Source organism: Fistularia commersonii, chromosome 19 (assembly GCF_037954325.1).
Source record: "Fistularia commersonii isolate RoL2024-O1a breed Wild chromosome 19, RoL_Fcom_v1.0, whole genome shotgun sequence".
Lineage (NCBI taxonomy): Eukaryota > Metazoa > Chordata > Actinopteri > Syngnathiformes > Fistulariidae > Fistularia > Fistularia commersonii.
This window is the reverse complement of record NC_141302.1, coordinates 10,298,958-10,314,228: the sequence shown is the minus strand read 5'-3', so window position 1 is coordinate 10,314,228 and position 15,271 is coordinate 10,298,958. Positions and strand designations below refer to the sequence as shown.

The 15,271-nt window shown below is 38.8% G+C and overlaps 1 protein-coding gene and 1 non-coding gene across 2 annotated transcripts; one reads left to right on the top strand and one right to left on the bottom strand.

The window, feature by feature from the left end:
• Nucleotides 1–5,115: 5,115 nt before the first annotated feature.
• On the bottom strand, nt 5,116–10,109 carry slc3a2a (solute carrier family 3 member 2a). The gene is made up of 11 exons (XM_086165763.1): nt 9,988–10,109; nt 8,824–9,044; nt 8,545–8,729; nt 7,571–7,744; nt 7,316–7,410; nt 7,098–7,237; nt 6,606–6,715; nt 6,300–6,499; nt 6,136–6,210; nt 5,822–6,041; nt 5,116–5,718 (listed from the first exon to the last, which is right to left on the bottom strand). Exons 2-11 carry the CDS (start codon nt 9,018–9,020, stop codon nt 5,579–5,581), a joined length of 1,536 nt encoding a protein of 511 aa, XP_086021889.1. The 5' UTR covers nt 9,021–9,044; nt 9,988–10,109; the 3' UTR covers nt 5,116–5,578.
• Nucleotides 10,110–15,199: 5,090 nt separating this feature from the next.
• On the top strand, nt 15,200–15,271 carry trnam-cau (transfer RNA methionine (anticodon CAU)). The gene has a single exon. It is a non-coding gene; the product is annotated as a tRNA-Met (tRNA).

Genomic DNA, 15,271 nt, shown 5'->3' with positions numbered 1-15,271 from the left:
TGTGTGTGTGTGTGTGTGTGTGTGCGCATGTGATTGTGTCTGTGAGCCTGTGTGGATGTGTGCATGGGGGGGGGGGGCTGGAGGCGTGTACTTGCGCACTTACACACCTTAACAGAGTTATTTTGAGTGTGGAAAGCAAAGAAAAATTACCTATGTGTGGTTTAAGTGTCAAATATGCATAGAAACAAACACAACTTGATCTTATACATACAGATACACAATGAAAAGAAATCTACATATTCACTGTACTTTCTCATTTGCAGCAAGTAATTCTGAAAATATGAAAAGTTATATGTAAAAGAAAAATTGGAGCTCTCACTCAGGTTCCTGCGTCATTGTCGATCGCATCTTAGTATTCTAGTGTTCAAAGGTATAACAAATAAAAGCTTGAGGCACGTACACACTGGGCATTAACATGATTGAAAGATTGGAGTCTGGATCATCAGCTTTCCCAGAAGAAGAAAGCAGAACAGAGCGTTGGAGGACTCCTGGAACCCCAGTCAAAGAAATGTTAACAAACATCTGCCGCTGAAAATCAGTCAGCATCTCTCTCTTCCTTATGATTACGAGACATTTCTAGACGTCTCGAGACTATTAACATAAATACTACATAAATACAACTTCTATTTAATTGATTTTTTCCTCTGACGTCGGAGCGAGGCAACATTAAAACTGGCAAAAAGGCCAGGTGATGTATTGATATAACCCACATTGATTGGCTGGAGGTGTTGGCAAATTTTGGACTTTTAATTTTCAAACATTTCCAAAGACTTTGGACGAAAAGGGCAATAAATTAAATCATTATAAACTATGTTTCTTATTTTTCTAGTATATGAGTTCTGTTATTATAACTTAAGAATTTATAAATTCTGTCTGACTTTAACGCCAATTATTGCTATATTTTCGATGATTTCTCATTCATTTAATGTAATTTCTTGTCTTGTTCAGAAAATTCTCAAGTGTCGAAGGTCATGTTTTTCACATGTCAAAGTCAAAAAAGGTCTCATGTCACCTGGCAATTAATGGTGACTTTTTGTAAAATATGGTGGTTGAATGTTGCTTGTGCTGGATTTTTTGTAAGAGAACATTTTCAAATCAAATGTCTAGAGTCAAGACAAACATTAAAAATAACGTCACCTGTGGCATTCCCAGTGAGATAAAGGTCTTTACACAATAAAATGTGATTTTAAGAAAAGCTCATTGAGCACATTTTGCTTATTACAGAAAGAATATTTTACGTTTTCGCCAGCAAAAATCAGACTCGTCAGGTCACTCATCTCCTTTTCACTTAGACTCTCAGATGTAATTGTTTGGTTGAGTGGATGATGGGAAAAGTGAACCTGGAGGGTAGCGATCGATTCAAGGCCACAAGAACAGATTAACTTAATTCGTCGTCAAAGTTTCAACACTGTCAAAAAGCAACGATACTTTGATTCTCTGTCACTGTCTCTTGTATTTCGTGAAATTGTGTATACTTATCATAATAGAGTATTCGGCGCTCAAAGCTCAACAAAATAACTTTGAGACGATGAATTATGTCAAAGGGGGGGTTTTTCTGACGAAATAATAATCAAGATTGAAAGTGCGTAGGTTCAGTATTCACATTTAACGTTCATGATAGTTTGTAGTATCAGCTCAGATTCCCTGTCCCATCACTGTCAATTCAGGCTATAAATTAATATTTCATACATGAACTGGCACCGTATGGCAGCATATGGAAGACCCGAAGAGAGGACAGGCAGAGACAACCCGTTTACGACTCTGAAAATAACAAAATCCAAACGCAAGGCTGACAGTCTGTCCTGAGGAGCACTTTGCACATAATTGCTCATAACAAAAGTAGAGGTGTATTGACAGTACATGCTGACTCCTATAAAATAAAAATTAAAAAAAATTAAAAAAATTATAAAATTAAAAACTCCCAAAAAACATAATGTATTTAATTGTGTATGAATGTTAAATGTAAAGCAGATGCAAAAAAAGAAAGATTATATTGGTGTGTATGCATGTATTTATAGATATTTGTAGATTTAGATATACGGTGGTGTAATAGGGAGAAAATAATATATGCAATAATTCCATTGTAAAAGGCATGTCTAGTGTTTTACTACTAAGCCATGTCACAGGTTGCAATACAAGTACTTTGAATGCATCCCCATCCCCAAAACAAAGTGGGAATGCATCACTGCCGCCTGATAAATAGCGAGTGTTCCTTAGGCACAGACGCTGTTGTATATCTGCCGGGTCCCGTCAAAGCTCGCCAAAGGTCACGTCTCTTCATGACGCCACAATGTAAAGGCTGTCTGTGTGACTTGACGACTCAAACCGAGAGCCCGGCATGAGTGTGCACGGCGGCAGGCGGGACGAAACTTGGGTTTCACAGAGATGTGGGGGCAAGCTCATTCCCGGTACCGTCTGCTTCAGACTCTTTGCGTGATACCGCAGAGAGGCAGCGGCCCTGTATTGTACCAAAAACCCCAAACGACTACGAACTCACTTTAGTTCCAAGGGACTGTTTGACATTTCTTTCAAAGGTTTTTCTTTCTTAATCTGATTTTTGAATGATTTAGATGAATATGTGTGAAGAGTTGAAATTTCGAATTGAAATTCCACACAACCAAAACTTTATTCTGCTTAATACTGACTCGTTATCGATCTTATACAAAAGATACAATCAGGCCTTGCAATCGCACCAAAAGCTAAAGCATGTGTTTAAATAAATATGGCTTAAAACAATCTCTTTATGTTTCTTGAACATAGAAATTGTGCCCTGGAACAATGCTGCTGGTTTTGGAAGGACATTGCCTAAATACATGGTGGCCAAACATAACACGAATCAATTTATTAAACCGTTGTAACTGTCTTACAGTAAAATAAGCCCACTGTCCCCACATGAGGACAACTTCATGCTTGAAGATGTGCTTTTCTTTCACATACAAATTTGAACAGCTTGCTGAAGTTAAATAAAAAAGAAAAAAAAACAGGATCTAAACAGAATATAGAAAATTTGGGATGTATTTCCTTCAATGTCATACAAACTATTTTTACAAGCTAAGAATATAGTATACAAAAGTATAATATCTCTGTGTACAAAAAAGACAACATTTATTTGCATTGAATGCACTAAATCTAAATGAAAGGAAAAACAGAAAAATCCAAGTGTCTGGTGTTTTAAGAAGAAATATGTTTCTGTGTGTTTGTGTGTGTGTGTGTGTGTGTGTGTGTGTGTGTGTGTGTGTGTGTGTCTGTGTGTCTGTGTGTGTGTGTGTGTGTCTGTGTAGTTCACTGTGGATTGTTTTGCACATGTTGCTGTCTTAATTTATACGAGGATGATCCTTCAAACAGCTTTGAGTCACTTCAAGCTTTATCGGAAAAAAAATGTATCCCTCCAAGTTCAAATGTGGCTCTGCACATGCTTGGACATCGATAAAACTTAAGATGTGCCTTCAAGGTGCATAAACCAACCATCATACAGGGAAACAACCTCGTCTATGAATGCACGGTGTGTATCAAACGCTGTGGAGGATGATGTTTACTCAACACTTCACAATTTTGGTAATGATGGTGACTGTCGGGGCTTTATTTTACAGCAGTGCTGGAAGGGCATAAATGCCAACTCCGCTTTCACACAACTAAGGCATGGCTACATAACAAACCATTGTTGGGGAGTAAGATCAGCTGATGGGAAAATCAATTTCTCTACAATTATTTGCACTCAATGAATGGGCCTGTTGTTTGTTCTGAGTCCATAGACAACCCATTTCAAATTTCATATTAACTGTAATTATCAATATTATTATCATTATTATTATTATTCAATAACAAACAGTGGAAAGCATCTTTTAAATATTTACATATCTGAACTTAACCAACCATAACAGAAACAAAATATTGGGAAATTCATCCCACCGCTGTCAATATTTTCCTCAATTGCCCCTTTGGGACAAATAAAGTTTCTCTGATACTGATTTTGATTTTTGTTTTATACACACTGCAGAGGTTTCCTGAGAGGGGAGCACAGCCACTTTACATTACATGCATGTAACTGACAAATGCAAATGTCTACATATATGTATTGATATAAAAGGCTATACTCTTCTTTGACTTATTCACAGGGCGCTACTTCAACGCAATCCAGGCATTATTGAAAATTTTTTTCAAAATATCCACCATGTAATTGAAAGGCTTGGCTCAGATCAAGCTGAACTGAATGTCAATGGAGAGACTCGGTTGCATTTCAGGAATTTCAAACAATACTAGAACCAGGAGTACTAAAATGGCTGTTGCCCATTGCAAATCTTAGTAATTTCCAAAGTAACATTGTCAGACAAAATATCATTAGATGTTGACTCTGTGCATTCAAATTTTTTTTCCTATCTCAAATTTTTACCTGATGCTTGCAAAAAAATTAGATAAAAGCCAATTACTTCTCATGTGAACCAGCTCACTTGTAACCCAACACAACTGAAAAGGTTGTGTAATTACAGGTGACAAACATGTATGGAAAACCTGCAGACAACCAGATGGATCTGCATAGTTTGTACTTTCACCCACAAGCAGCTCCAGTATCACCTCTCTCACCGGTCTTGCTGTATGCAATGGGTTTTCTTCCTTTTTGAAAGGAACTTCTGACAGGTTCTATGCAAGCCTCCTGTAGTTTGGTGCCGCTCCAGGTGTACGAATCGTCAAAATATCATGTACATTTCTACAGAACAATTGAATTTAATTGCCTAAGGCTGTAGGCACAGCAGTGGGAGAGCTGCTTGTCAAATACCTTTAAACTTTGCAAAGCACTTTCTTGCGACCTCCAAGTTTGAGGTCAAATGGATCGACAGTTGTCGAGAAAAGCAAACGAAAATTGACTTCTGTTGTGAAGATTGTTTGTACCTAAGGTAAGCCGATATTCTCCAATTACTTTTTAAGCGAAATACTGCAGGACTGATATTGTACAAGTATATAGCCTGTCTACAATAAACGTAGCAGAAGAAGCAGGAACCTGGAATCTGAACATCTGTGACACATAAAAACACCTGTACTCAACAAAAATAGACAACGGGAACATGTCATCTGATATTATCTTTGGCATAAAGATAAAATTCAAACAGACATCCAGGAGTCAGTACAGAACTTAAGAGTTTATTCACTTTCAATGACAGCATAAATGCCATTCTTAACATTTATTCCACTATCAGCCCCAAAAGTAAAAGTTCTGTACCAAAAAAATGTAAAATAAATAAAACACCAAATCTAAAAAAACTCTACTTAAAAACAATGTTTTCAGAGCTGGAGGAATGCAAAAAATAAAAAATGGAATGTCTGTCAATTATTTGTAGAAGTCATTAGTGTCAACTTGAAGACTAACAAGACAAAATGCTTATTTGATGTTTACCTACTAGTAACAACTTCAAATCATTTAAATAAAAAACAGAGTGAAAAAAAAAACTAATAAAACCTAAAACATCCAATTCGTTGTGAATGTATTTTCCGTTCTTCCGTTTAACTGTTGCCTTCTCATTGATCACAATTCTTGTTCCGTGTACAACTAATTTTCGGATGTTATGGCAACTTTTCACCCTCTTCAGGCCGAGTAAGGGAAGTGCAGCAAAACTCCATGCCCAGGTTTGAGGGTGACTTCCTTCAGGTTGACTAAGGAATCCACCTTTATCTCTGGGTCAGTCGACAGCTTCACAGTGGCAGTCTCTTTCAGCTTTACTTCTTCTGCAGGATCAGAGAACATTGGGTCAAACAAACAAACTCTCTGCGCGCACAGCTTTAAACAAAAGATCAGTTGAGAATAATAAATGTTGAGTGTTTAACATGCCTGTTGCTGCCAGTTTCAGCACAAGTGTCTCCGTTGCATTTCCCCAGTTCACAGCAGTTATGTATCTCTCACTCTGGTCCCATATCCGGAGGAAGGAGAGCGAGGAGGGAGACGAGTAAAGAGGGTAGTAGTCGCCATGGAGGAGGGAGCGCTCCTTCCCCCGCAGGTCACTGAGGGATTTAAACCATTTCCTGACAGCAACATACTCCTTCAGCTCAGCCTTTAGTGGGGGAGATTTGAAGAAACAGGAATTAAAAAAAGAAACAAGCAGTGACTTAACTATTAAGTACCAGCTTTTGAGAGCACACTCTCACCTCAGTCACATTATTCACAGCTCCTTCTTCAGGCTCCTTCTCAATGTCCCAAATCATCTTTGGAGAACTGATACCCTGAAAACCAGACAAAGTTGCAGAATGAAATGCTGAAACCCCATGAACCTTCTTATAAACTGAAAATGAGTTTAAGTTAAAGCCTTTACCTGGGCCTTAAGGCCAATCTCATCCCCGTAGGTAAACACAGGGGTTCCGGGCATTGTGAAGAGCAGTAGCTGGTACAGACGGATCAGACCCTGAGGGACTGCCAGCTTGGACAGTTGGTCCAGCTGAGCAGCTCCAAAACCCCAGCCGAGACTCCTCTGCTGGGACTGGAGAGTGTCCATGGCCTGGATGCGCTCCACGCCTACAGACATTGAGTAATAGCTTGATGGGTTTCTATCCAGGAACAGGCAGGTAAATATGTCCAGCTTAGCTCTTGATTTTGACAAGACAGATAATGACCACTCTACCTCCAGTTTTGAGGCTGAGGACATCAGACAGGATGAGATCTACACCAGAGGTGTTGACTAGCTGGGATACTTCTGCAGCTGAAACACCTTTAACCACACCCATCAGCATCCTAAGGAAATGAGACAAAATCATGGCAAAGTCAGTCAATTCAACATAAAGTGGGGCTAAACCCAACAGACAGTCAGGAATTACAGTTTGAAACAGAATTTTGACATCATAGGTTTGAGGCTAACGCAACATTTGAGCAGTTCCTCAAACTCCCCACAAGGTGTCACTCAACACAACGAGAAGGAAGAGGACTTGCTGACCTCTGGATTATGTCCCTGACTCTCAACCAGATTTCCTGCTGGGCTAGAATGCTTTTAATCTCTATCTTGAACTCTGTCCCTCTTAGAATCCCCACAGCTGAGACTGCTAATTTATAAAAAACTCACAAAAAAGTCTACTAACTGACATGGAAATATAGGAATGAGTGATAAATCAGCACTTACCTTGTTGTGGTTTCTTCCTCAGTTCTATTGCCTTGGACTGCAGCCTTCAGATCTGCCCACACGCTGACATTGGAGGTAATGCCAAGGTCAGAGATCTTTATTCCATCCGCACCCAAGCTCAGCCAGTGCTCTGCTGCTTTCTGGAAGAAAACATGGAGTTCAGCTGATGTAGCAGTTCTCTATATTTTTCTCCTCCAAAAGCTTTCTGAGAGACCTACCTTTACTTTCTCCATCACTTCGACATAATCTTTGGGCTGGAACCAGACTTGATTCCCCAGATAATTTGGAGTCAAGTCAAGCACCACAGAAATGCCTGAGAAGACACAGAGACAAGTGTCTGATCAGTCCAAACAAAAACAAAAATAAATTCTGTCAAGAGAGTTAAGCGTTCGGACTGGATGCCCAGACCCGTTGACTCAAACATGGTTTGACCATGTTAACTCTAGGCACTCCAAAGGTTCATTAATGTGTACCTTTCTTCTGGGCCTTTTGCATAACAGTGATGAGATCATTCTGGTTTCCTTGAGTTGGGTCCACTTCTTCCAGATTCAGCGTGTCTGGGTTATTGGACTGAACGGTGTGAAAAGGGCCGAGAACCAGTCCTTTCACCTTCAGCTGATTGAGGGCGTCCAACTTTTCTTCGACACCTGCAATAAGTTCAGAGAGAGAAAGAAGACTATTTTCTCACGGGGGTCGTTCTGAGAGGATACAAGTGTGGTGTGAATTTAAACTATGTCAAAAAGTTATGAAGAGACATGAAGGTTGAGGGAAATATTTCAGAGGTTTATTTAGACCAGGGCAATGCAAGGGCTCGAGCTATTGACTCTAGGCAGGAGCATGTGGAAAACTTTCCACACCCTCTGCTGGCCATGTGAAGTGCAAGCACAAGGAGGTCTTTTATGTTAAAGCACAAACAAGTTGTGTAGTTGTTGGAATTCTGCCCAAGGACTGTTCAAACCCCAGCTGGTTTCTCATAAATCACTCAAGAAAGAACAATAAGTGTCCTGCCTATTCAAAAGAAATGCTAAACACTAAAGTCATTTGGGAAAATATTCCACTCTAAACCATTTAAGAAAAATGTTAAAAGTCAAGAAAAGCCTGAAATATGCCTTAAAGTTTTAGAATAAATGTGGACTGACAAAACTTTAAATGTTGGCAGTGAATTAGAGGAAATTAATAGTTGGGTTTCATCATGCTTTAGACCTTGAGTCACTGTGTCAAGCTTAGTCAACAGAAATAGGACACAAAGGCCTTTCGAAAAATCCTTGTCATGAGACTATTCCCTGACCTTTAACACCTTTCACACAAACACACAAGTACTCTGGAAGACAAATCTCTAGACCTTGTTTGGTTTGTTTGAATGATCGGTTTGCAAAAATGAACAAATAATGAAAAACAGCAGTGAGCAAGCGTTTGAAGTGAAATCATATGATTATGATATGCTTACCTGCCAGTCCCTCAGAGAAGGCTTGAGGGTCATTAATCTGGTACAGAGGTCCTTTGTTCCACCAGTTCATCGTCGGGATGGGTTTGCAGCTTGGGGCTTGGACAATAATCACGATGGCTCCTGCCAACATGCCCACCCAGCCAAGCCAAAACAGGATAAGAAGTACCCAGCGGGTTCGCACCCATCTAACAGAGAAATGGGGGGGGGTTTAATGACTCTAGAATGGGAAAAAAGTATCTAGAACAATGCTAGAAGGACCTGCAGTGAAACATCATTTACCCTGGAGTGCCGGCAACTTTCATTAACTCCTCTTTAGAAAGGCCAGTGAAGGCAACCTCATCCTCAGGAACCTTAAGCTTGACGCTGCCGTTCTTCTCACCACCGGCAGCCTGCCCGTCGCCCGTCATGGGCTGCTTTTCGGGGTCTAGTTCATTCAGCTCTACTTCTTTCATGTCGATCTCTGTGTCCTTACTCATGTTTATTTTCGGGGAGGTTGAGACCTAAGAAACAGAAGCGAAGAAAAGTAAGCTTGACTTGGTCACTTCTATAAGGGGAATGACATTAACTGAAATTATTGGACTTTAAAGATCTCTTCAACATGACAAAATGTTTTTGATAACTTGGACACAGACATTGAAGACAGCAGATTCAGTTTAGTGACCTTCTAAAGCAATTAGATCCACCACACTAAGATCCGTCGGCTTGGTTTGGTTAGTACATAAATTTGGGCTAATAACGACCAGCACATGCCAAAGAGGTTTCGTTAAACCTATTCTTGAGAAAGCGGGACAACAAAAGTGAACTTATCATTAACCATTAAATGCAATGTAACTTAAACGTTACTTTGAGATGTATAAAGCAAACAGAGGAAAGACACGTCTTTCTCGAATATATCTTCCTGACACGTGATTAGCAAATCTGACGAAATATTGCATGCCTGTGTCGGTTGGACTCAACGGAAACTGGATCTTTCACAATAAAGTACTGGGGAGTTGAAAATAGCATCCCGATGTATAGTTAGACGTGCAATTATAAAGTATGATAATATGGTAGGCTCTACACGACGAATAGTTATTTACTTCTGCGATTTTATCGCTGGCTGTAATAAGGAATTAGCACTTCTTAGCTTTAAGCTACTTTTCCATTCATTCGGTTTGTCGACAATTCAATTCGTGGTCGGCGGTTAACTTCTACATTAAATTATAGTTTCAAGCGTTCCGATACATCACAAGTTAATTCCCATTCAATTGACTTCCCTCGAAATGTTTAACTTGTGGAAATTTATCGAATTTCTGAAGAAAACACGAATCCTACCGGACCACGACTTAGTGTCAGACATGTGATGGTTACTGGTAACGACCGCTCATTTCAGCCTTCCTCTACTCACTGGAACCGATTCAACAACATTATTCCTTACATAATTTAACCCAAATAGAGCATTACCTTTTAAGATAAACAGTCGTAGAAATCCGTCTCGGTTTAGTAGCGACACGTCGGTGTTTCGCGGCGTTCTCTAATCTGGTTACGCTGCAACGGTTAGATTTGTAGACGCCCGGACTAGTTAGTCTCCGCCCAGCTAGCTCAAGTGCAGATCATGTTCACTTCTTCGTAAACAACTGCACCCTACTTTCCACAAACTGAGACGTCGAGTGTTTTGATATTAATTTATTCTGATTAAAAAAACAAAAACAAAATCTTTCCAACCATGTGTCAGTTTCTGATGCCTATGTTTGTTTAGCCCTCCGATAATTTATATAAATAAACAAATAAACAAACTGATTTTTTTTCGGCTGCTTAGGAGATGTATGCTTGTTTGTTCGTTATCTAACAGGAAGGCATTTGATCCCCACGACTGTCAAACCTAAATTGATGTTTAGGACCTGAAAAATACCGGTGCTCCTCTGAGATATCATGATCTATAATATGATAAGGAAAAGAATGTATGTAATCTATTCCATCGAAGGGTCTCTCGTGATGAGAGCAGAATTCCCATTGTATTCGTCTCTGTTCCTCCACCCATGTGATCAATCAGTGGAAAAACAACTTTGTCTGATGTGATCACACGTATTGTGGTAGCAAATAAATCAAATGGAGGAGGAAAAAAGACAATCGCTTGGTTTCACAGTGAATGACTACTAGATATTCAACCGATATTGCCCTGTCTGTAAACTCCTGCGAAGCTCACATCTTCTTGACAGGCTTAAATATAAAACCCTTGGCATGTGACTCGGGTAATTGTTTTTGAAAATAACACCAATAACATCAAAAAGTAATATAGTTTAGGTTTGTGTCTCTAGAACTTTGCTGTTTCTGTGTATGTTCATTTTTGGGTAATTATGCTTAAACAATAAAAGCAAAATGAAAAGTTTGCATTGATGTTTGAATTGTTGAACAACACCAACTTACAGCAATAGTAAGACAGCTCCACATATGTAGGTTATGCAATTGATTTTTTTTTTATTATTATTAATTATGTTGATTAACAGCAGACAAAACATGACTCCAGTGTTTTGAAATGGACACTATGACACTCAAGACACAGTCAAATGACAGGCACTATAATTGGATCATTTCTGAGAGGCCCACTGAGTTTACTATTGGTAAATACTGTCCTGTATTATTAGTATCCTTGGAAAAATGTGGTAAAGAATCATGTGTGAGTTACATAAAAGGTTTGAAAGTCATTGTTTTGGTGAGTTCTACCCTAACGCCTTTCCTTTCCTTTCCTTTCCTTTCCTTTCCTTTCCTTTCCTTTCCTTTCCTTTCCTTTCCTTTCCTTTCCTTTCCTTTCCTTTCTTTTCCTATGCCAACAAATTTAAGTGACTTTGTAGTAAACTTAGCCTAAAATGGCACTTTTTTCATTTACTTAACACTTTGTCTTATATCTGGGAATTCAGAAAATTAGCCAGTAAAATCCAAGTCAATAGTTCTATTTATTGGTCTTCATAATCATCTGCAAATCAAATTACAATACAACAGAATCTCATATAAAATAGTACACCAGCAGTTGCAAATATATGCTTATGAAGTCTTTTTACTGTGAAATGTGAAATAGAATGTTCTCAGTTTGTGCCTGTTTTTTGCATCTAAAGTAATTGTTGAAAGCATTATGTAACTGCAAACCTATATATAACTCAATTAAACTGTATGAATAGAAACTGCTGATCTCTAAATAATAAAATAATAATCTGGGAATCTTTTCAAAATGTAACTGATCACATTTTCTGACACAAACACACACACACACACACACACACACACACACACACACACACACACACACACACACACACACACACACACACACACACACACACACACACACACACACACCTCCCATGTGTTTCCCTTTCTATCCAGTGGTCACATGCGCGCCCGCTTGCTTGACTCAGGTTACAAGGGAGGTGCTGATGTGAACACACTTTTTCTCTGACTTTTGTAATTCATCAGCAGTAGAAGAATTGCCAAGTTGACTTGTTGTTTAAGCTTTTTTTAGGAAGACAAGAGGGGCAAAAAGGGGATACCACTATCCATCAAGCAGGAAACAGAAGAGGAGGTGGAGCTAAAAAAGAGGGTAAAGGGCAGATGGGGAGGGGGTACCAGTAGAAAAGAGTAAACATGTTTATGAGCCAAGCGTGCAGTGATATTTAGAGCGAAATTTGGGAGCTGCCAAGAATATTCATAGATCGTCTCCCGACTATGTTAATTTGAGTCTAATCTAGCATCTACATCTTTGGTAACCACAACATTAATGATCAACGGCAGAATTTTTGGGGCAAAGATGTTTGCTCTCTGCAGGAAAGAAGATAGATCCACTGGAGACACAAGATATGTATAAGGTTTGGTGTATTGGGACGCCTGTTTAATTTGTTGATACCCTCAGCAAAAGAAGGAGGAGGCTTTGTCTGTGAGTTCAACAGCAAACCTACTGAACCGCATGCAACAGAGTGGACAGACAGAGCAAGGCTGCTTCATAGTTTCAAAGTTGTTTTTTTTCAGCATTGAAGATAAACAGACACTAGCTGTTGACTGCAGTTTTGACAGCTGCTTCAGCAACAAGCTTTCTCAGAAACATTATTATGCAGAAATGACAGAGCAAAATGTAAAGGGCTCATTATTTGTCAGTGTGTTGCTTCTATTGTAAGGACAGAGTCAATATAAAAAGGAGGTCGCATTTTTGAAAATTGACCTCGTTCCCAGTGATGAAAAGTATATGTGAACATTAATTCAGGCAGTGTACTTCACCTTGATTCCATTAACTGACTGATACACCACATGCATGAGGGACAAATGCAGTAATATGTGTGTGGTTTTTTTTTTTCATTGTCTCATTTTCTTGTTTTTTTATTTGTTTTTTTTTTCATAGTACTACAGCATTCATAAAATTATTTTAGAATAGCTTTGTATGGTGACTTTTTCATTTTTTCTCAGAACAAGTCTTTATTTTTGCTGTTCAGTTCAGGGTTTCTCTTTGTGATTAAACATACATTCTACATTTCTTCTACTTTTAAATAGATGACCTGTGGTTTTTGGCTACCACCGGTTCAGCACAGAAACAAGCTATCAAACATTTCAGTCCAGCTTAGTGTTTCTGTGTCTGCATTACTGTAAAGTACCCTCACCCACCCTTCCATACAACTCCCTGCACATGCAACCACACACACACACACACACACACACACACACACACACAAACACACACACACACACACACACACACACACACGAACACACACAGTCTCAACGTAAACCCTTGTCTGATCCTTTCTTTCTAAGAGAATTTATTTTGCAAGACAGCTTGAGGTTGGAAAAAAAGAGGGAAGGAATCAAAGACGGCAGAGCAAATGATGACCAGTTCAGACCAGTTCTGGTGCAACTCTTGTGCTTCCTCCTTCTGATACTGACCTCCTGAAGCCTCCTGAAAGATGACACCACGCTCATATTTTGCAGACTGATTTGCTCAACCCTGGAATCTGTCCGGACTTGATTTAGATCATCACGTGTGTTAACTTGTGCAGCACATATTTCAGTCCCACTATACACTCCAGTGTATAAACTGTATACTAATGCAGTAAAGGAGCAGCAGACTTACAAGCAAAATTGCTGATGAATCATTTCACAAGTTCATACAGTGTAAAAGTACTTCATGGAGACTTTGAATCACATTGCATAATTTTACTGTTTTATGTTCTGTTCACCCTTAGATATATGGTAGTTCCACGTCAAACCCTACAGTAAAGTACTTAAGGTCATTAGGGGCAAAGGCACTCTTACTTGTGCCAAGCTTTTCTCTGCCTCTCTCTTTTCTTTTGCTTTTCAATTATCCTTTCTTCCTTTGGAGCTGAAGCGTTCATGATATAGTATGACACAGGAGCACATTATGGGGCTGTTTTACGGATCAGAATTAGCAGACCATCATATAATAGTCAGGAAATTAATTGACAGATACCTAAGGAATTGCTTTCAGTGTGTTAAATGTTTAGCAAGTTTGAGATTTTTTTAATAAGCTTGGTAATTTCTTCTGTTTTTTTTTTCATCAATGTAGTTTTTTCTTTTTTTCATAAATTCACTTGATTTTTTCAGAATAATGAAGAATACAATTTTATCAAGAAGCATTAACAAGACAGCTCTAAACATTTTATGAAAACAAGGTAATGTATGGTATAGAAACAAAATAGAAAGAACATAAGCTCAAAAACTAATAAGAGAGCAACCGTAGAAGTGGAAATGAAATATGGGAACAAACTACAGTGGAGACATTTTGTGATGCTGCCTAGCAGTAATAGCAGATTTAAACATTAAAATAAGAAAATGAAAGACAGCATGCACAAATGATACTGATAATATAAGTACCAATAATGCAAATAATTGCTGGAACACAGCTTAAGTTAATTTGGGGTAAAAATGTTATTTACTCTTTCTAGAGTCATAGAAAGTCACAGAAACAGCGAGAACATGTCATGAGTAAATCACGAAGTAATGTCCCAAGAATGATTAGGAGGTTATGCGAAATTAACAAGTACTGACCCAAACTCAGCACTGAGTTTACTACAACTAATGATCATAAAAATAATAATAGAATTGAAAATCAGTAAGAAACCAACAGCTGATATTTGGGGTTGTTTGCTATTGATATTCAGGAATCAGCGTTCAAACAGTCTGCAAAGCCCTGCTCTGGTTGAGAATGTGCTGCCTGGCCATACAAAGGGAAGGCTGTTCACTGTAGAGGGCCTCCCTCTGGCATGAATAGAGAGCTGGTATGGTCAAAGCAAACAGAAATTAGTTCAACACATTAGTGCATACAACGGGGATAGATGTAGAAAAGAGAACTACCAGAGTCATACTAGGTATTCTGTTTCTCATATTCAAGAGTAACCGTAGATTCAGCCTCAACTTCTAGAAACATTGCTATATATAATACTAAGTAATTAGAGATGAAATGAAAAATGAATGTGATTGCTATTATATTTATCTTCAGAATGATTAGATAAAACAATATACTTTATGAACTATATCATCATCACAGGGAGGAAGTAAAGTGGTAAATGTCTTTTTTCCCTTCCCCCTTCTTGTATAGCAGCAGACAAAACAACAGTAGTTAGGATGCTGCCTGTGGGAAGAAGAAAATTGCTTCTCTGTCATAAGGTGGGTACCAAGCAGAGTGGCGCAGCGGAAGCGTGCTGGGCCCATAACCCAGAGGTCGATGGATCGAAACCATCCTCTGCTA